General features: G+C 47.8%; 1 protein-coding gene across 1 annotated transcript; it reads left to right on the top strand.

Annotated features, from left to right (window-relative positions):
- The first annotated feature begins 9,530 nt into the window (after positions 1–9,530).
- LOC130142752 (thioredoxin) lies at positions 9,531–17,826 on the top strand. The gene is made up of 5 exons (XM_056325106.1): positions 9,531–9,711; positions 14,505–14,609; positions 15,283–15,342; positions 16,036–16,101; positions 17,620–17,826. Exons 1-5 carry the CDS (start codon positions 9,688–9,690, stop codon positions 17,680–17,682), a joined length of 318 nt encoding a protein of 105 aa, XP_056181081.1. The 5' UTR covers positions 9,531–9,687; the 3' UTR covers positions 17,683–17,826.
- Positions 17,827–21,413: the final 3,587 nt, after the last annotated feature.

Here is a 21,413-nt window from a genome sequence, read left to right as displayed (position 1 = left end):
CTGGTGACTTGATTTTCATCAGGACATTAGGAGAAAATCTGCCACCACCATTTGGGAATGGGGCCAGCTTCCCACTGCATGAGCAGGGAGTCCCCACTGAACCAGTTTCTTTTTGCATAAAATCCTCCCCCAAAAATAAAAGAGTTTGCTGCAATGACAGCATTCTCTCTGTAAGAGGCTGTTGACAAAAACTGGGCCTTTATTCCAATACTGAAAAGAGAAGTGAGTCAAGAGAGCCCTTAATCTTCTTAAGAGTTCAGAGGACTCCGAAACATTAATTGGCCTGTCTAGACCAACTCCGTGTCTGGACACTGTTATTGCAGTCTCTCTTGCAGATGTTGGAATTAGAGTGTGCGACCACACAAAAAACTTTAAATTTCCTTTCTTTACATTGCATCACCCTATTTCCTGCCTAAAGCCTTTTCTTCTTTCATTTCTTAACAAAAAAGAACAAACTTTTGCATTTCTATTAGTCTTTGTATTGCTAAGTTTCTGTGCTTTGTAGCTGCTGGGAAAAAGCTAGAGCTCTGATTGCATTAAAAGGAAAATACATAAATATGATGTTAAAGGGTTAGCCTAGGACAGAGTGTGCTCGGCTGGCACAGCTGCCATGCTGGTGTTGTGCAACACAAATGCAAGTGAGGAGCCCCTGCTAAGTTCCACAGCAAGATTAATGTTTACGACTTGAATTTGGGTCAAATCTGAAGAAAACCTCCAAATCTTAAAGCAGTTGTCACTTGTCACTGAGACAGGATCTCCCCCAGGCCATGGTGAGGGGGGATTCTTTTTGGAGCAAGGGATGCTTCATCTGTCCCTGTGGACTGGTGCTTGCCAGGTGCAATGCTGCAACACTGACAGGAAAAGCCAAGGTTTATCAGAAAGCTGATGACCATGCTAAAACCCACCAGCCCACATGGACTTCCAAGGCGGCCCCCCTGCAGAAATCCCTGCTGCACCAATGCCATCCACCAACACCAAACATGGGGTGGCCATGGAAGAAGTCAACGCCTATCCCTGCAGCAGGGCACTCACGCCCAGGTAGGGTGTCCAGCCCATTTGTCTCTGGTGGCAATAGCATTGCCCCCACCCAGAAGCATCTCTCATCAGGCACGGGGGGCCCTGAAGGCTGTTAACTGGTGTCACACTTCTCAGAAACTTCTCATAAGTCATTCCAGCATTGTCAGGAGAAGAAATTGCATGGCAATAAACCAGAATTGTTTGGTTCCTGTTAATTAGTCAGAAAGGTGGTAAACAGTAACTACACATGCGAATCATATGATGCATACAGGTGTTCAGGACCTGTTCTCAGCTGAACACTTTTTATTTTCATTTGGAAATTTTTTTTTTTTCATTCTGGAGGTGGGCTGTCTCATGAATCCTATAGGACACAACAACACACCTAAGGGGAGTCAGATGTGCAGCATGGGAAGGGAAAGCAGCAGCTGCACCTCCCTGCATCATTAATTGATGTCACATCCTTTGCCCTCCAGCAGGTCAGAGAGCTGGTACGACAGCTCTGCCCACAGCAGTGTTCACCTTTCCAACAAAGAAGAAAATGAAGGGGAAGTCCACACGTTCCCCTGCACCTTGACTAGGCATCCAGGTGCAGCTTGACTGGGCCCAGTAACCTGAAAGCCTCTGCCAGTCAGTGGCTGAGGTTCAGCCCGGTTATAGAGAGGGTGGAGAGTGACCTAGTGCTCCTCTCTCCATCAGGCACTGCCATAGCTAGGACGGGTCCCAGCAGAGAACGATGGCCTGCGCTATGCAGCTCCACACGTGGTGGGGAAAGCCAAACCAAAGCTTTGTCTTCTTAACACCCTGTGGGCTGCCCAGGAGGAGGCTCCCTGTCCTCCTCCACACCTATAAAGACACCTGATGCTGACCAATGCCTGAAACACATTGCCCACGTTTGCATGACCTGCAGCCAGCTGTGCACTTCGGTACCTTCTGCGGGTGGTCACCTTGCCCCGCAAGCCCCACACACACATTCACCAAGCAGCTGTGAAATCCTTATGAAAGAGATGTCACCGGCCACCAGTATGAATGTGACACCATTTACAGCATATCTTCTGTCCAGATTTAGTAGTGGCTTGAGATGGCCGATGGATAAGTCAGACTAGAGGAGAGCCTCCCCCATCCTGGGACTCTGGCTGTGTCATTCCTCAAGCTTTCCTGTCATTGCATCAATCACAGCCACCTCCGAGCATGTGGAAGAGGCAAGTGAGCAGATGCATGTGTCATGAGGCAGCAAGTTAGTGTTGTTTCTTCCTGTCTGCTCTAGGGCATCTCAGCACAAGACAAGTCTTCAGCTTGTTTTGATCTGGCTAGCGATTTTGATTGCCCTGGTTTTCAAATGCTTTATTATAGGTACCTTCAAGCAGCCTAAGGTTTTCCAGGATGTGGTGGCCATCTTCCCACCCATCCCTGCACTCTAAAACTAGTCACAGTTGGACACTGCATAATTTGCACATCCAAAAATATAATTGCTTTGAAAACTGTCAGCTGGAGCGCTTCTGCAGTGTTAACAGGGGCTTTTCAGCATCACCTGCTCAGACACAGAAATGCAATTAAATATGTATTTTCAGAAACTGGAGCCTGTGCACATCTCACTTCAGTGAGGATTACATTTCCATTAATGAGCCTCTACAAAATCACAGACAGTATGTTTTTTAAACTTAGCTCCATGCCCACACACAACCATCCCCTGACCTGAGCCAGCATCAATAGTTGGAGTGCTCTTGGTTTTGGGTAAGGCAAAGAGACACCAGTGCTTTATGGATGTTTGAGTTTGCATGGCAAGGTTTTGCTAGCAGCCGGGCTGCAGGGCTGGCTTCTGTGAGGAGGTCCCAGAAGCTGCCCCCGTGCCCCACAGAGCCAACACCAGCCGGCTGCAGGCCGGACCCGCCGCTGGCCGAGGCCGAGCCGGCAGCGAGGGCGGTGGCGCCCCGGGGGTGACAGCTGGGGAGGGGGAAAGTCGCTGTGCAAAGGCGCTCGCAGGCAGCGGGGAGCGAGAGCGTGAGCGCAGCCGCCCTGCAGGCACCCGGGCCGGGCCGGGCAGGGCAGGGGCAGGGGGGGCTCCAGGCGCCAGAGCAGAGGTTCCCCCCCAGCCCGTGGTGAAGCCCCCGGTGAGACGGGCTGTGCCCCCAGCCCCTGGAGCCCCCGGGGGAGCAGCCCCCCCCCCCGCAGCCCGGGCAGGGCCCCACGCCGGGGCAGGGGGACGCCCCGAGGGGGCTGTGACCCGCGGGCAGCCCGCGCTGGGGCAGCTCCGGGCAGGGCCTGTGGCCCCGCGGGGACCCGGGCTGGAGCCGGCTGGGCCGGGGGGGCTGCGCCCCGCGGGGGGGCTCACGCTGGGGCAGGTCGCGGAGAGCTGCAGCCCCTGGGAAGGCCCCGTGCTGGAGAAGCTTGTGGAGGGACCCCGGAGCGGAGCAGGGGCGGTGTGAGGAGCCTCCCCCGGGGCAGCGTGTGAGGGACTGACCGCAGCCCCGCTCCCGGCCCCTGCACTGCTGGGGCGGGGGAGAAGGTGGAGGAAATGGGGAGTGAAGCTGAGCTGGGGAAGTAGGGAGGGGTGGGGGGAAAGTACTTTAAGGTTTGTTCCTATTTCTCACTATCCTAATCTGACTTTTGGCCGACAATAAATTAATTTCCAGAAGCTGCAGCTGTTTTGCCTATGACAGTAAAAGGTGAGCAATGTCCCTGTCCTTATCTTGACCTCCAGGCCTTTCACCATGTTTGCTCTCCCCTGTGCAGTTCAGCAGAGGAGTCATAGAGTGGGTTGGTGGGCGTCTGGCCTCCAGATAAGTCAGCCCACCGCACCCGGAAGCAAAACAAACACCAACATGCTTTTGTCCTCTAGTGCAGAAAACAAACGTGCACTTACTCCTTGTGGCTTACTTCCTCAAAGACATCTCCACATGTGCACCAACAAGCTTGTCCTAACATCCCAGTGTTTGCCTATGATCAGGCAAAACCAGCACATATTCTTCCCCAGACAAAAAGTTATAACCATACAAATGTCCTCAAGAAGGCAAAAATCTCTCCTTGCCCCCTCTCTAGGAGTCTCTTAGTGCAGCCCTGATGCCTCACTCAGCAGACACCCAGCACAAGCACAGCAACCACGAAGTGCAAGATTTCACCTTATGCTTTGGCCAGGCCTTGAACTCTTTCTCGCTTTGGATACTGCTGCGCTCCAGCACAAGCACTTTGCAATACTGCTGGGTGTTTACCCTCCTGCCCCACAAAAGGGTCTTGCTCTTTTGGGGGATGTGTGGTGCAGACAGATCCAGCAGCATCCCCTAGGAAAAACACAGGGGCCTTTAGAAAAAACACAGTGTCTCCTAAGCAAAATGCAGATCTGCTTGCTCCAGCCTGCCCTGCTCCCTGTTGAAGTGCAGAGGCTGTGAGGATGGAGGAGGTGACTGAAAATCACAGGCTGACTTGAGCTATTTAAGGCAATTACACAACCCGTCTAAGTCTCTCAGCTTGAGACCAGAATGCATGGATGAGTGTTCCCATGTTTGCAAATATCATGTCAGAAGTACCTTCCTCTCTGGAGACCCAGAGCATGCCATAAACCCAAGTGAGCTCAGAGGTTTATTTAAAAACAAATGAACAGGTTAACTCTAATACAAGGCCCAAAAGTACCAGCTTCATCAGCTCAGGAGTGTTTTGAGATTCCCTTATCCAAAGAACTTACTAAAAATGGAGTGACAATGAGCAGGAATGAAAATGAGCACGCATTTTGTTCTTGGCTGTAGGAGGAACTGCTTGGTTAATCAATATCCCCCCTCGGTAAGGGGACATGAACTGTGGCCAAGATTCTCATTTTCCTTTTTCTTCCTCAGCTTCTCCTCTCATCTTTTAACCAGACGTGCTACACCAAACATTCAAAAGACTCTGGGTAATTAGGTTGGTAATACATAATCTTGGGAGAGAAAAGCATGTTTGCTCTGTGACTTATGCTGGCACAACACCAAGCACACCTATCTAATTATTAAATATTTATTGCATCCTTAATAGGTCAGTTACAAGAGCAAAATCTTCTAGAATAGCAGGCTGGAAGGAAAGGGAAAGTACAATTCAAGGCTGCTGCTTTTTTTCCGGTGTCAGGGCCAGGTGTAACACCCCTAATTTACATTGTAAGGCGCTGGCAAATAACGTGGCCGTCCTGTGATAAAATCTTATGCAGCTGTTCCTGGAGTTGTTGCCTCTAGCAGCTTGTTCATTTCTGCAACTGTCTGCACCATTGCTTAATACTGGACATGAGTGACCATCTGTGCCATGGCTGTAGTAATATTTTGCCTGTAGCTGTCCCTTTTACTGCATCACACATTTGAGAAGTCAGGTGACAGTGTTTTTGGGAGACAGAAGTTTGTCTTACTTATGTTCACGGGAGCTTGGAGGGGTTAACTTCTGAGAAGTTAGCACAGGCTGCTGGATCTGGGTCCCTGCTGTCTTTTCCTTTGTTCTTCCTCTTTTTTCCCCCTTATTTTTGGGTTTCCTCACTGTCCATCACAAGCCTGTAGGGAAATGGAACATGAGTGACCACTGTGTGCCAGAGCCCCAAGCCTGCAAGAACTGGCTTTCTGTTGGTGAACATTCAGCAGTGCCGCCCTTAGGATGTCTGGCTGCAGATCCCCAGCCCACCTTGAGTCTCACTGCTTGATGGTGTTTCCTCCAGCCACCAACATGCACTGGCTCACAAAGCAGAAAAGACAAAAATGAGCCCTGGAAAGCAGATCCATGTCTCCAGAGCCCAGCAGGTTTGTTTGCCCTCAACTGCCAACAGAGAGATGCTGCTGGAAAGCTGCTGGCAGAGGCACATGTGAGGTTACAGGAGCATCACACTCACCACATTCATACAGATGGATACCATGATTAAAGCCCTACCTAACTGGTTGTCCTGACAGGTATCACTGTTGCCCACCTTTCCCACCTCTCCTAGCAGCTTGGAAAGAACTGAAAACATAATTTGTCCAGCCTCTCAAAACTCCTATGGGCCTGACCCTGAGCACACTGAGGTTCACCACCCGCTATGGGCAATGCCCTTCCTCACTGCTCATGCATGTTACTCTCACCTAAAGAGGTGACAGAAATCAGCACAAGCTGAGTTTAAAAATATGGATGCCTTCTGTCACAGGAGCTTTAAAGATGATTAAAAGAGGTCAAATTTTCATGGTTTACCCAACCAGATGTTTGTGAGGGTCATGGTGGGCATGGGCTGGTCAAAATACAGACCTTTTTACTGGCCTGCATCTAAGTGGTGCTGATTAATTCAGCTGAGAGCACCTAAACTTAGACCTGCCAACTTCCTCTCCCACAGTCATTCCACACATCAAAGAAGTGTAGCAATTCATTCTTATAGTGCACGGATGGTATGAGCATTCTTCAATGTCTCCAGAGCTTTTGTAAGAGAAACTGTCTAAAGACTGATTTTTGCAGCATTTGCTGTATTTCTACCCTGTCCTTCCTCCAGCCACATTCTCTGACTTTAAGGAGCAAGCAAAACCACGTTCCTGAAGGGCAAAGACGTGTCTTTAAAAGTGCTTCCTGGTTCCTCCATGCGTTTGCCAAGAGCCTGTCTATTGGCTCACCATCCTATCAAGTGACTCCTGCGTGTGACACAGCATACAGCAATCTGCTGAAGCACAAAATTAATTTCATTTCCAACCTCCCCACAGTCGACATGCATATTTTTAACAGCCACCTTCCCTCTCCAGCAGCTCAGGGGAGAGAAGTGTGTTGCATTTATGGCTGTGAGAAAGGCGGATGGGAGTGAGGGCACATGAGAAGAAAAAGCCTCCATAGTTGAGTGACTGTGTGCATGGTACAGCTCCAGCACTGTTGAGCTAAACTAGAGACACTCCATAGTTTACAAAAAATAATTAAAAAATTTTGAAAAAAATAAACTATGAGACACTCCATAGTTCACAAAAAATAATTAAAAAAACCACCAAAATAATAAGAAAACAGGGTGTGTGGGTGGTTGTTTTGTTTTCTTTTTCCAGCCAGAGGACCCAACTCCCCTCTGTGATTTCTACTATGTTCTGTCATGACAGTAAGTAGTACACTCTAAGGACCAAGTGCAGATCACATAAATTATATTACTGTCCAGTTATTTTAGGCATTCATACAACAATCGCACAGCAACTTTTCAGACTTCAAACTGCCACATGCCTAAGCTTGTACCTGACTGTAAGCACACCAGGAAGCAAATGGTCGTAGACGGGTTCTGAGGACAGGGGGCATGCAGGCACCTCTCCTTCTAGTTCATAGCATTTATCCATCCATGCTCACTTATAGGAAGCAGCACGAAGGAATTTACTATCTGTTATCTAGGTGAGCTGTTTCCTACTGTTTGCACTAGGTTTAGTGAGAGCTGGGAGATGCTGAGCTGAGCTGGGGTGCTTGGGAGCTGGGTTCTGAAAGTAGTCTGGGTTTCTCTTATCGTTTCATCCTGCCTGGCAGCAGGTTTCAAAGCAAGGTGCCTTAGCTAATAAGGGTTTCCTGCTTTTCCTCTTCTGAGTCAGCCGCACCTCCCTCAAAGCAGCACCAGGCACATGCACCAAGCTGCCTGCCTCTGTCTGCCACAGGGGCACACAGACAACAGGAGCAATGGGGACCAGCTGGAAGAAAAAACAAAACCCAGCAGGAGCTACCAAGCTCTCATGGTGTTGCTTCTTACAGACTTCCTAGGTCCTCTGGTATTGCCACCAAAGGAAAAAGGGGATGCTCATGGCATGGGACAGGCAGGGGAAGGAGCATGGAGAGCAGGACCCAAAGTGCTTCAGGTAGGTAAAACCAGGGCTAGAAAGGACTAGGTGGGAGGTGACCCATGATGGCACACACAAAAGTTGCACCCACAAGCAGGAGGAGGAGCAAAGGGGATGGCACTGCAGAGTTGGAAAAGAGCCTAGTGGTTCTGCTGCTGTAGTAAGCCACACACTTTAATAAACTTCCAAAATAAAACCTGACATATTCTTATCACAAATTTCCAATGTATGAGATGTCCAGCACAAATCTCATGGGGCAACCGTTGAGGCTGTGAGGGATGTTACCATTTTTTCAGTGTCTACCACAAAGCAAAGCAACGGATCAAGGTACATCCTGTTGGGATAGATTGGTACCTGTACCCAAGCCAAGCTATCTTTTATTTGCTTTTTTTCTTTCTTTTTTAACGAAGAAACATCTTTTTCTCCAAGATGTCCACTAGTCTTCCCATCCTCTCTGCTCAGCTACATCACAGAGCAAACCTTCCACAGGCTGGTAGCCTGGCTGTGAAAGCCTGCAGGAATGCTTCATTCAGGACATACCCAGCACCAAGTATTCCAAAACCTAACATCACCTTTCCTGTGTCCCGTGGAGTGGGAGCTGGAGTCAGTAGCCCCATACCCCAAAATGAAATCTTACCACCCCAACAATAGGAAAGGAGGGCTGTGACCACTCCATTTTGCACTCTTGCACGCTGGTGCAGCCAGTAGAACAACGGACTTCTCCAAAACAGGGAGAAATAAATGAGGTAAGTGGAAATTTAACTTTCTGTGACAGTCCCCTCTGCTGGGAAAGCTGAAAGAGTGTGTTTCTTAAGGGCTGTTTCTGATCCTGGCTGACTTCCTGCGAGAGGTGAGCCACACCAGATGGTCACGGTGTCTCTAGTCATCTACACTGGCTTCAGGGTTTGCCACCCGGCAAGGACCGCTCGTGTGGGCGAGCACTGCTGTGCTGCAAAGCCTGCAAAGCACAGAGAGGCAGAGCTGCTCTCCTGCCCTATCCCGCGCCTTTTTGTTGTTTGGGGTTTTTTTTTGGGGGGTGGGGGGTGGGGGTGGGCTTTGTGGTTTTTTTTGTGGTGTTTTTTTTTGTTTGTTTGTTTGTTTTTTGTAGACTGGGGGGAAGGAAGGAAAAAAAAGGCAAAGGCCCTCCCGCGCTGTATTCCTCCAACCTGGCCCTTCCCTGCCTTTTAGCTTTGCAACAGCCCTGCTGCCTGGGCGCCGTGGGCAGCGCCCCGCGCTCCGGCTGCCACGTCAGAGCCCGGCTCTGCGGCGGGGAAGGAGGAGGAGGAGGGGGAGGGGGAGGCGGGGAACCGTGCGAGCCCGGGGGACGGCGCCTCCGACACACTTCCTGCTCACCGTTACACAGCACTTTTCCCGGCGTCCACAGGCGGCTCGCTGCTGCTTCCCCCCGGCTGCCGGCAGGGACGCAAGGCGCGCCTTCCTCGCGTGCTCGGCCGGCCGGGCGGGGGCGGGGGGCGGGGCGGCGGGAGCTGCGCGGGGGGGGAGGGTCCTGCGGCCACGGCCTGGCCGCCCCGCCCCGCCCCGCCCCGCCGCTCACCGGCCCGCCGCCCCCACCGTGCGCCCCGGCGCAGCCCGCGCGCCCGCCACCCCCCCTGCCGCGCGCGCCGCGGCGTCGCCCGCGCCCGGGGGAACTCGAGCGCCGCGCCATGGGGCGGGGAAGGCGCGGCAGGCGCATGCGCAGCGCGGCGCGGCGCGGCGGCGGGCATATAAGGGGGGCGCCGGGGCGGTGGCGGGAGGGCGCTGAGGCGGCTGGAAGGGGAGGAGGGCAGCGCGAGCGGAGCGCAGCAGAGCAGAGCAAGAGCGGCGCAGGGACAAGGGCCTCGGCCGCCTTCTTGCCGTTTCGCCGCCGACCCCGAGCCGTCGCCCCGCCGACCCTCCTCCCCAGCTCCGAGCCGTCGCCATGGTGAAGACCGTGGGCAGCCTGGTGAGTCCGTTAGGCGCGTGGCGGCCGCTGGCGCCGCGCGGACCGGCCGTACCCCCGCCCTGCCGGCGGCCTCCTCCGCCGGGGGGCCGCGGGGGCAGCGCGCTTCTGCCCTCGCCTTGGGCGTGGCGGCCGCTGTCCCCGGGCGGCGCGGCCTCGTCCTTCCGCCCAGGGAGCGGGCCGGGCCGGGCGGCGAGCGGAGCGTTCCCTCCGCGGCGCCGGGGGAGGGGGCGGGTCTGCTGGGCCGGCCGCTGGGGAGGCCCAGGCGAACAGGTGCCTCGCCTTGGGCCGCCGCGCAGCCCGGTGGGGCTTGGCCGGTGGAGGCGGGCGGGTGGGAGCCCCGCGGGGGTCGCCGTCAGTGTCCCGGGCTTGCCCGGGCGGCAGCCCGCCGGCCGCTGCGGGTGGGAACGGGGAAACGGAACGGAGGAGTCGCCTAGACCGGAGGGAGGGAACAAATAACTGTACGGCCTAACGCTTCAGATAGCCGGAATGAGCAGGGAGATGATGTGACTGCATAGCACGACACATTGTTGCTCGTCTCCACTTAAAATCGTAAGAAAATGTCATGGTTTGTTTCTCAGGCTGGTAACACTGCACCGCGGTACCCTCGTGTGGAAGTCCCAGCTTGCCTTAGGTGCTCTGAGTGTGAAGGGGGTTAGGCAATTTTCTTAGCAGAGATTGGCCTAAGTTGTGGTGTGTTTCTGGATAGACATTCATGGAAAACATGAATACAGCTTTGCTGACTTGAAAGGAATTACTAGAGCCTATTCCTGTACTTAAATAACCAGAGTTGCTGGCATAAGAAGCATTTCCCTCGTTATGTGCTGACTTGCTCAGTACACTATTGCAGCACCTCATTGTTTGGATGGCTCTATGAATACAAACACATCTGTGGCTTTGAGATACAGAGTAGTAATAAAACTTAAGCCAACACATGGAGAATACGCTGCTGGTGATGAAATAGTGCGTGGTCTTGTGCACAGCGGCTGATGCAGTTGTAGACAACAATAGAGTACTTGTTAGCTGTAAAGTTAGTCTTTTAAGTTTTGAACTTGAAATTCCCTTGAACTGCCAGATTAATCTGATTGTGAGGGGTTTGTAAGTAATGCTCTGTGGCATCCAACTCTGTCTTCTAGGCTATGCTCTTCTGCAGTCTGCTGTGTAAGTGAAAAAGCATGGCAGACTTCCCCTGTTAGACTGCTATGGTGTTAACATCAGATGCACGAGTATACTAATTCTTACGACCGCAGCTTAAATACCTGTGAATACAGAGAGCTCCTTAAAGTTAAGATGAACAAAATTTTTGCCTTATCATTCAGGTCCTGGAGATGGCACAGTGTGTGAGTTCACCTGAAATTCTTATTCCAGTCTGCATCTCTTCCTTTTCCCCTTTCTCTTATGGAGTGACAGAAGGGGTGAACTTTTGGAGTTAAGGTGTGAGATTTGTGATATAGGCTGGAACAGCTTAAAAATGGAGAGTCAATAAACCTGGCTTTGGAGGAAAAGCCTGCTCTAACTTACGTGGTCAGACTTCCACTGTCCTCCCAGCTATGAGCACTGATTAATAGTCTGCCACGGTTAAAGCATGGTTTTGTTGCTCATCCATGGAGAGACAACAATCATGCTGACAACAAGATTTTAACATCAGCAACATCCAGAGTATTCAAGTACAGTGCAACTGGGATTTCTGGATTAGTTCTGGTTTTCAGTAAAGTGGGTTTGTATTCTTATCTGATAGAAAGAGGAAGACCTCTTCCTCCACTACCTGCAGAAGATTCTGTGAGTGACAACTGTAGGGCAGTGTGAACATGGCTGCTAGCTAAATGTGGCCCATTTCCTAACACACCTGTTCAGAAACTTGACTAGCTTCTGAAGAGTGGCTGCTTTCAGGGTGCTTTACTGGTCCCTCTCAAGTCCCTGCTGGTAGACAGAAGGAGCAATACTTGAGCTGGTTTAAGTTTGTGGTCTTGAGATGGGTGACTCATGTAACTTGTAACAGGGTTTGAGTATGGGACATAATGCCTTTTATAGCAGAAGTTAATGGGGTATATGAGCTATTAAAAAGCTAGTGTTGCCAAAGTTTTCCTCTTCACACTAGCTGCCTCTGTTATTTGAGTCAAAGCAAATATTGTAAAATTGCAACTTGGGATGCAGGTGATAGTTTTAGAAGTGGTGTCTGCTAGAGAGTTCAGGCAGTTAGACCTGCAGTCTGTTTATGCTGGCTTCTGTATTTAAAAACTCTCAGACTACTAAATTATGTAGTAATGATTAGAAATCACCTGATTGGGTTAATCAAAGGTTCAAGGGTGACTTGATATGTGTTGGAAATCATGTTTACAACTAAGGTCCACACCATCTGGCAGATTTGATTAAAGCCATTTTACTTGTTGCTGAGAGCCGTAGACATCTTTCATTACTAGAGCCTTTTCTCTTACTTGGCCCTTGGAAACAGAGGCCCGCTACCAATGTGTTTGTTGCATTCGGTGTGCATTTTTCTGTTGGAGGACAATACAAGCAAAATGTCTATGCTCAGAGGGGTTGTAGTTAAATCTTAAAAAACCCAACCAGCTAACTGGTAAGAAGTGTTCCCCAGTAAGGTGCTACCTGAAGAAAATACTGGTTAACAAAGCTGTAAGATCTTCTAATAGTGTGGCCAAATGGTCTTGCGGTGGGAGGTTCCCCTTCTGTTAAGAAAGATGTTTGGTTTTTATAAGAAAACATGTCACTTCACAGTTAACCCAAGTCAACTATGGAAGTTGATCGGACAGGTCAAGTAGCTTGTTTTGCCTCCACTACTGTCTTCGTTACTCCAGGGAAATTAAGTTATCTGGGAAAACTTTCAGGACTTGCCCCCTGGTTCAGTATTTCTTAACTTGCAATAGTAAGCACCTTTGGACCCTCTATTTCTTCTCAATCTCCCACAGAAATTTTAGCTGATACTAGAGATGACTTGCAAGGTAGCACCTGATTGTAGTCAGGACCAGGTCTCCAGTGATGTATGATGCATAAACAACTGTAGGTATCATGTCCTCCCACTTACTCCTCATTCTGTGGAATAGCAAACCTGAGGGGTTTTGCCATATGACACACACATCCCAAGGCTGAACTTTCTTTTGCAGAATATGGTAATTATGCAGCTGCACAGAAGACTTTAGGGTAAGAAGAGGATGGTCTCACTGGCAGGTGCAGCAAGTGGAATTGATAAAGAGCTGGTGATGTTACAGAGCAGACATGTGAGCAGCTATACCAGAAAACAAGCTGTAGGATGTGAAGGTGGGGAGGAGCGAGGCTTGACTGAGGAACTTGTGGTGTGAGCATCTAATGTGGGTTGCTGTGTACAGGGACATGGAACTTCAGTGGAAAAGGGGTACTTCAGGGACTGGGACCCGGGAATGCATACTGTGTCAGCACAGGAGTTGGGGGAATGTGGGGAGACAGGAAAACTTACTGTTCCCATCTCTTTCAGACAGAGTAGTTGATGTGGAGTGTTAGCTACTGATCTTACAGCAGAGTAGTCTATGTGAATATCCAAGGTGCAAGCATGGAAGAGCTCATCATGTGGAGGCTGAGCTTCTGAAGATAGCTACATTGGGAGGGAACATGTCTTACTAACAGGGAGACTTGGTGGTTTTGAAGTTACAGGAAGCTATAAAGACTTAAAGGTTTATATATATACTTATATATGTATATATCTATATAAATATTGCAGAAGCTGGCATTAGTTAACTCCTGCCCTACAAAACTAATGACAGTGTACATGTGGCCGTAACCGTGTTGCTTTCAGTTAGCTTCTAATGCTCTGGTCTGTGAAGCTGGGAGGAGTAAAGCAGCTACTTTTAATATGCATAATCTGAAATGAAGTTTGTATTTACAGCTTCCCTGAAGCTTGCATTGCCATGAGGACAAAGTTGAATGTTGAAGTAGCTTGTACTTGCTTTGGAAAAGACACTGTCAGGAAGTAGCTGATTAGCATTTTCTGCTTCTGCCCAAGAAACTTGTCTTTTGCTAGCTTGCAAGTATTTATTGCTTTTATTGTCTTTCAGTTCTGCTAAAACATTCACTGTTGGACCAGAAAACATGGTTGATGGCATGTAAGGACCTCTAAATTACAAAGAACATTGTGTAAAAAAGATTGGTGTGACAAAGTGCAACAGATAGACTCAAAGCTCTAAATAAATATTGGGTGTTAGATGTGTAGCATTGCTTTGGCTGGTGATGTTCCATGTGGGTTCACTTGGCAAAATAAGTAAAATAACTATCCTGTGAGGTTGCTTTAGGAAACATGCTGCAGAGTAAACAATACAACATCATTTTGATTGGAAAAAGCATCAAAATGGGGGAGTGTTACAAAGGTTTGTGTCCTTTTCAAATCCTACAGAGGAAGGTCTGTCCCAGAAGAAAATGGCAGTCTTCCTGCTAAGCGAGAAATGAGAAAATGGATTATTGAAAACCATAAGGATCACATTCAGGGGGTAACACTAAAACAGTTGGCAGAGTTGAATATTGTAGGCTAGATTCATTTCTAGTTTGTTTCCACAATTCATTGAGTTGCGGTGACAGAGCATTGTGGTCTTTCCTAACTTAAGAGTCATAATACACTGGCTGATCTAGCACTGATGAAAACAGTTCATACTGAAGCACTTGCATGACGGTACAAATACCCCAGTTAAGCAAAGTGTTTAAAGAGAGCTACCAAAATGGTTAGTGTCAAGGCTGAGAGCAAGCTAGCTTTGTGATTAGTCTAAACCATTTTGGAAAGGAGGGGGAAAAGCATCAATATGTTCTTTTTCTTATAGGTTCAGTTTGAGGAAGAGCTGAAATCTGCTGGTGACAAGCTTATAGTAGTTGATTTCTCAGCCACATGGTGTGGACCATGCAAAATGATCAAGCCCTTTTTCCATGTAAGTAGCCTTTCTGTTTTTATTGGTAACTGTATTGGAGTGCATAGAAACATTTTTTTGTGCTGCTTGACAGTAACATGGAGGAAACTTCTTTTTGCCACATGTGATTGCCAGCATTTTCTGGAAAAGGGAGAAGTCACAGAAGTACCTACTTTGAAACTGTCAAGTTTGATATACTAGCCTTTAATATAGCTTGGAGCTCCAAGGTGGTTTAACTTCTACTGTCCTAATGCTTACATGTATCTCAGGTCTATAGGGACGTAACAGTTGCATTGCCTTAAGGGGTGGGATATAGAATGGAAACAATGTTTATCCTTCTGTACACAGTTACTGTAATCACTCTAGCTGTGTTTAGGTGGCAATATAATCTAGTAAAATATGAGAGAGGCTGTAGCATTGTTTGGTGATCAGCTGAAGGCTGTAAGACAAGACCTTTTACCTATGTCTTTGGATATTTAAGTCTTCTCTGTGGGGAGTATGTTTGAACAAGTTTGAAGAGACTTCCAGGTACTGAACAAAAAAAAATATTTTGCAGTGGTCAGTAAAACAGCTGCTTTAAGCAGGCAAGTTTCACAGTGGGTAAGCAGCACCAGCTTTATAACTTATATGAATGTGTCTTTTAAAAGAAAGCTTTCCTGGAACACTAACTGCATAGTTTCTTGTTTTATTCTAGAGTTTGTCTGACAAGTATAGTGATGTGGTGTTCATTGAAATTGATGTGGACGATGCCCAGGTATGGTCCAGGGGGATGCTGAGAGAGGGCAGCTAATGAGTTTCACACAAGTGACAATGTATATTTTTTTTAATGTCCTTGCACATACTGAAACAAAATGAGATATTACTTCAGCTTTGAGAAGCAGAGGGGTTTAGCACTTACACTGGAATGAATTATTTTTTCTAGGGGACACCTGCATAGAACAAGCTGTCTTGGTTATTTGCGCACTTGAAGCCTTATGGCATGTGTTAGATAATTTGGGAAAACTGACCCTCTGCTTTGGGAGGAAGTGTTAGTCTAAGGCCTTAAGCTGCTTTGATGCAGTCTTCCCTAAAACTAGTGGCTCGCAACTGTCTGCTGGTTAGTCTGGTCTCTCCACTGCTCTCGGCACTGTTTCCCCTTTCATGTCTTGCATTAAGTGCAATAAAATGTCTGCTGTACAGCAGTTCAGCAGCGTCACATAGGTACTTGAGCAATGTCAGGTTGAAACACAAGAGTTGCCATAGGGCTCTGAGCCTTACAAAGAGTCCTGTCTGTTTTGATTCAGAAGTCAAGCTGTTCTTGCTAGTGCTGGACTACCAGAAGTGCTCTTGCTTCAATTTGAGCAGGATCAGCTTTGCCCTATCACCTAAACAAAAGGCAACTTAGTGAGTTCCAAATGCAGCATCCTTCAGACATGCACAGCTGAAGACTGTTTTCTGTCTCTTCCAGGATGTTGCTGCACACTGTGATGTGAAGTGCATGCCGACGTTCCAGTTCTACAAGAGTGGGAAGAAGGTAGGCTCTGCTCTTTTGGAGCTGGAGCAGGCAAGCTAAACACTTGAAGACTGGGAACGTGTAGCCTGCTTTCTGTTGATAACTTATCTGGGGCACCCCTGGCATTAAGACACTCCTGAGAGTGAGTTCATCTTGGTGCTGCAGCAAATGTAATGTGGACCAGCAGTTAACTGATGAAGTTGTTGTTCACAGGTGGTGAACTGAATTAGTGTTACAGGTCAGTCTTACAGGCAGAGCTTTGTGAGGTTAGTGGGGTTAGATGTCTGCCTAGCACCCTGCTTTTTGCTGATCTTGTTTAGTATTTGTTGTCTGGATGCAGCTCACATTCAAGCAGAGACATGACTGTATGTGCCTATGGAATCTCACCCAAACAGAAGTCTCTAACATGGTTGTATATACACATGGCTGCAACAGCTGCTTGGATGCTTTTACACAGAGGCTGCATAACCTGTGAAGTGGTGGTCCTGTACCTGTCAGAGGATTCAACAGACATTGTGCCTGCTCTGCCAAGAGGTCAATGAGATGGCATGCAGACCATGCTCTGGCAGCATACTGTGCAGCCTGCCTGTGCAGAGTAGTTGTGAATTGCTTTCTGCCTGAACTAAAGAATTGCTGAATTGCTAAGAATTGATAAAATGTGTTCTCTCAGGCTTTTGAGTTTGCTGAGAAGGCTGAAGGTAGGCTTTTATAACATGAAACAATGCCTGAATGGAAGTTTCATGGCTGCAGGCAATGGAATTGTGCCTTGAGTGTCAGATGCTGGGTGACTTTAAGTTCAGTTTAATATGAGACCGAATCTTGATTAATAGTGAACCATTGACAGCTTTTGCAGGGTCAGCTTCCACAGCTTCATAATGTAATTGGAAAGAATTAAGGTTATGGTGTGACAGTGTGAAGGTGATATGCCTAACCCTGTTGTGTGGCTTTTTGTTTTGAGTGACCTTGGCAGTTCTGTGGACACATGACTATCAAGCAAGCAATTTCATGGCCCATAGTGTAGTCCAGCACTGTAGGTGCTGGAGCTGATGTTATTGAAACATTAATGTTGTCTTTCTCTTTCTGCTCTGTAAGCTGCAACAAGAATAGTTCTCACAGGAGAAGCCAGGCTCAGGGACAGGTGATTTGGAGCAATCCTTCCAGAACTTGATTGGTAGGGGACCTATGCAACTCAAAAGTAACTGTGAGCTACCTCTGCTGTGCGTTGACTTCCAGAGTGTCTTCAAGCCTGTATTTGAGTCTTACACAGCATTGGTTCAGGATCAGTTGTCCCTTTTACATGTAGAAGGCTCCAGCGGTGGTAGTTTGGAAGTGATTCTTGATAGCCTGCTGTCCCAGTTTCTGTAAGGGTTGAGTGGGAGATGAACAGGTGAAAATCTACAAAATGCTTCCTGTTCTGGGAGTGAAAAAATTTTAGTTGTAGCAGGGTTGAACAGATGTATGTGTTTGGATACTATGCAACTAATGTTATGAAGCACTGAATGCAGAATGCAACAGTTCTAAAAATCAATTTCTTTACAGGTGCAGGAGTTCTCTGGGGCCAATAAAGAAAAGCTGGAAGACACCATTAAAAATCTAGTCTAATCTACAGCTGTGGAGACATTGAAGCATGATTGCTTTGGCCTGTGACTTTTCTACTTAAAAGATCTAAACAAGGTAGCTAGGTTAAGTGGTGGAAACTATCCTCTTGATCTATGTAAATGAGTACAATAAAGTGTAAGTTCTTCACTTTTGGATATTACCCTGTGTTTGAATGAAAATGTGAGGAATGTTGTGATGTCACCAAGGTGTCAGGTTTTGCTGTGTTAAAGGCATACTGACTAGATACAAAGGCTTGTCAAATGCAACCTGATCTGTTGGTGTGTTATTGCTGTGGGTGGAAAATTGTGTTCCCTGGGATAGCAATGACAGATGCTTTAGGAGAAGTCTGCTGCCCTTTGACTCCTCAGGTGGTGGTGACCAGGCTATAATCTGAAGAGTGGCAGTCTGGCTTGCAGATACAGAAAGGGGAGTTTAGTTGTTGAAAAGTGGGTAGTCACAGGGTGGGATAAGTTCTTTCTTTTGTTACCTCTTCTTAACTAAAGATTCTTTCAAAATTTGTCAGGCTTCATTTTAGATTTCAAAGCTAAGGCTTGGCTTAACAGAACATAATACCAATCCTACCATGGAATTGTAAGGTAGGACTTGGAGCTGATGCCCTTTTACCCTTCCAGTGTTGCCTCGCCACTGGTATGCCTTCTGGTTCTATTAGTAGCAAAATACATTTAGTCTCTTGAGTTGGGCTGCTCTGTTCCTAGGCAGTAGTCTGGAACGTGTGACTGAAGAGGCAGAACACATAGTGTCTTAAGCCCAAGGTACTTCAATTTATGCGTTCTTGTCATTTTAATTTGACTGCACTATTGCATTCTGAGAACATACTGACTTCCACATGCTGGACAGTAAACTGGATTCTGCAGTCCCCAACACCTGCATAAGGTTGTCTAATGCTAACCTGCCAGCCCCTGTGCCATTCAGCTGCTCTTTCTGGTGTTGCTGAGAACTGCATTGTTTTTCCACCATATCAAAGTGGCTTTCTTGCTGGCTTGGGTCTTACCTGGGATAAGAACTCTGTAAATAAGGAAGCAGGGCTGTAGCTAGCAGCTATGCCTAGTGCTGTGGTTGTGGCGAAGGTGAGCTGCGCTTCTCCTTGAGTATCACTGATGAAGAAGCAAGACTTCCTGCTACATAGGCAGACGACGTGGAATGAACAAACCTCTTGTCTCTGTGGTAGGGAGTTCATGTATGACTCAGCCTAACACTCATTTCACCAGCATGCATGAATCTCCTGGCTCTTGAGGATTGGGGGCCTTTGCCAGCTTGCTATGCATGTTCTGCATTGGAAACAAGATTTTTCTTGTCCAAGAAGTGACCACACCCTTTAGCTGAGGATGAGCCATCAAGGATCTTGGATGTAAGCTCTGATTTGTTTGTAATCATGCAATGAGAAGGACATGCAAAATGTTTTCTGCGTAGCTCTAGCTGTTTGACTGGGAGTGCAGCAGGATGTTTAAAGGACTGTTCACACAGGTGAGAAACCACAACCCCAAGTGGTACTGTGGACAGGTTCATGGGGAGAGAATAAAATGAAGCTGGAGCAAGAATGCACCATTAACATTACAGCACCTGCAATAAGCATTGCTTTTAAAAGCAGTTTCTGGGTGGCCTACTTATTCTGTCTGGGTAGTAGCTGGGAGCAAGAAAGTGAAGTTAAGTAGGAGGCTCTAACACATCCAGTTTCATCTTTAAGAAATAATGAAGCTAGTAAGATGTGTTGCAATATACAGTATTTCTCCTGAGGTGAGGCCAGACCAGGTTGCTACTGATTACAGCAGGGAGAGATGCAGTTAATGGGAAATGCTCCTTGGGTGTCGAGTTTGACTTCGCACTTTGTTTACTCCCTTAATAAGATGCCACTCTGCAGTAGCCTGGAAAGATCCAGGTGACAAGTGACCATACGTTAAGGATAGGATTGGGAAAGATCAGAAAGGCTGGATTAACAGGATCTTGTGCTGAAACCAGGGGTGCAGAGCAGTTCTTTCAAGTGCAGTGACTGGTATCCTGTGCTGCAGTACCTTCCTGTTCCGAGAGCTGGCATGTAGGTATAGCGTGCCTGCAAATAACTTGCATAGCCTTGTTTGGAAGGAAATGTTCTTTAAGGCTAGGCTCTTTGAGGAACATACAGGGAGGATCTGTGTGTTAGGTAAGCTTTCCCTTCAAAGGAACTACCAAGTGTATTACCTTCAAATGTGTAGTTATGCCAGAACCCGAGTGTGTGAAGGTGGTCGTTGTCGTTACAGGTCATTCAAAGCAAAGCCTAATGATTATACCTAGTTGAAGTGCAAGGAGTCCTAGTTCCTACAGCAACAGTGCCTCTGCTGGGAGAGAACACCATTTTGGGATGGGAACCGGCCCGAGTCTTGCAACAGGAAAGAACTTGGGGTTTCAGCAGTTAACAAAGCCTAGATATAGTAAATAGGTGCTCTGCCTGAAATGGAATGGGTGCAAGTAGCCTTGCTAAAAATTTGGGCTATATGCCCTGCCATGTGGCCCAGGTTATTAAGGAAAACCCTGGAGGGCTCTGTGTGTGTGCTTTTTGGGTTTTCTTGCTTGCTTGTTTTTCCTGTGAAGGACTGAGATCAGTATTGCAGTATGCCAGACAGTAGTGCAGCAGAGTCACTCTTGCTGAACTCTGCTGCTTGCATGAACAGAAACGACTGCTTTGACCCAGTAACCTGGAAGGATGCCTGCAAGAGGGAGGTGGTAGATGACCAACGGACATAATTGTTTGGAAACAACTTGATGTACATAGCAGAGAAGAAATAACATACAAAGGTTTCTTTGGGAGTAAGGGCTTCAGGAAGAAGTTCCCCCCTCAGGTAATGACTGCAGTCTCATTTGGCTGTGAAATGGTTGGGATCTGTCTTTTGCTGTCAAACCAGCAGAGCAAGATACTTCTGTCTGCAGGCCTGTAACATAGCTTGCTTTCTTATAGTGGGCTGGCCAACTGGAAGAGAAGTACTTCCTTGAGTACAGCAATTGGAACACATGGTTAGAATAACTAGGCTTAATGAGAGAGGACTAATGATCATGAAGGGGAGGGCCAAGGAGTCACAGTGAGTGGATGAGGGAGCTGTGTGTGATTAGATTGCAGTGAAACAGTGACACTCCTTAACTCCATCTACATGTTCTGAAACTGCTGTCCTGCACTTGGGCAAGGATTCTCATAGCCACCTGTATATCTCTTCGATGTATTCTCTTGTAGCAGTCAGCCTAACTTCAATTCCCATTAACCATCTGTTTTCCATTCTTTCCTTAACCTGAATGAAGTTAGACTTGGATTCTCCCCTTGAATGATTCCAATTTAGAGTATTTATAACTGTAACATTTAAATTTTTACTCTTCATTCATCAAAACTAGCTGGATCTAGTAAGGCCATGAAACAACTGTTGTTTTACCAGTGCCAACAAATGGTGGCATAGCAGCTCTGTGCTATGCTTTGACAAGCAGCTTCAAGCCACTCAAGGAACAGGCTTGAGGAATAAGCTGGTGAAATCCTTGCTAAACTAACTCTGTAGTGCTGACCCCTTACCCCTGCTGAGGGGTGGGAGAGGTTGACTGATGTGTTGACTTTGGCTAGCTGCCAGGTGCCCACCAAGCCCCTCTTCACACTTACCCTCCTCAGCAGGACGGGGAGAAAATTACAGAAAAGCTTGTGGCTAAATAAAGATGGGGAGATCACACAGCAATTACAGTTGCAGGCAAAAGAGACTCAACTT

This window comes from Falco biarmicus, chromosome Z (genome assembly GCF_023638135.1).
Source record: "Falco biarmicus isolate bFalBia1 chromosome Z, bFalBia1.pri, whole genome shotgun sequence".
In the NCBI taxonomy this organism is placed as follows: Eukaryota; Metazoa; Chordata; class Aves; order Falconiformes; family Falconidae; genus Falco; species Falco biarmicus.
Note: the sequence above shows the minus strand (reverse complement) of the source record. Positions and strands in the feature narration are given on the sequence as shown.

Excerpts from the sequence above, each read along its gene's own strand:
- LOC130142752 (XM_056325106.1), top strand. The coding sequence starts at position 9,688 with ATGGTGAAGACCGTGGGCAGCCTG. Across the intron at positions 9,712-14,504 it reads TGAAGACCGTGGGCAGCCTG|GTTCAGTTTGAGGAAGAGCT; the intron begins GTGAGTCCGTTA and ends TTTTTCTTATAG. Across the intron at positions 14,610-15,282 it reads TGATCAAGCCCTTTTTCCAT|AGTTTGTCTGACAAGTATAG; the intron begins GTAAGTAGCCTT and ends GTTTTATTCTAG.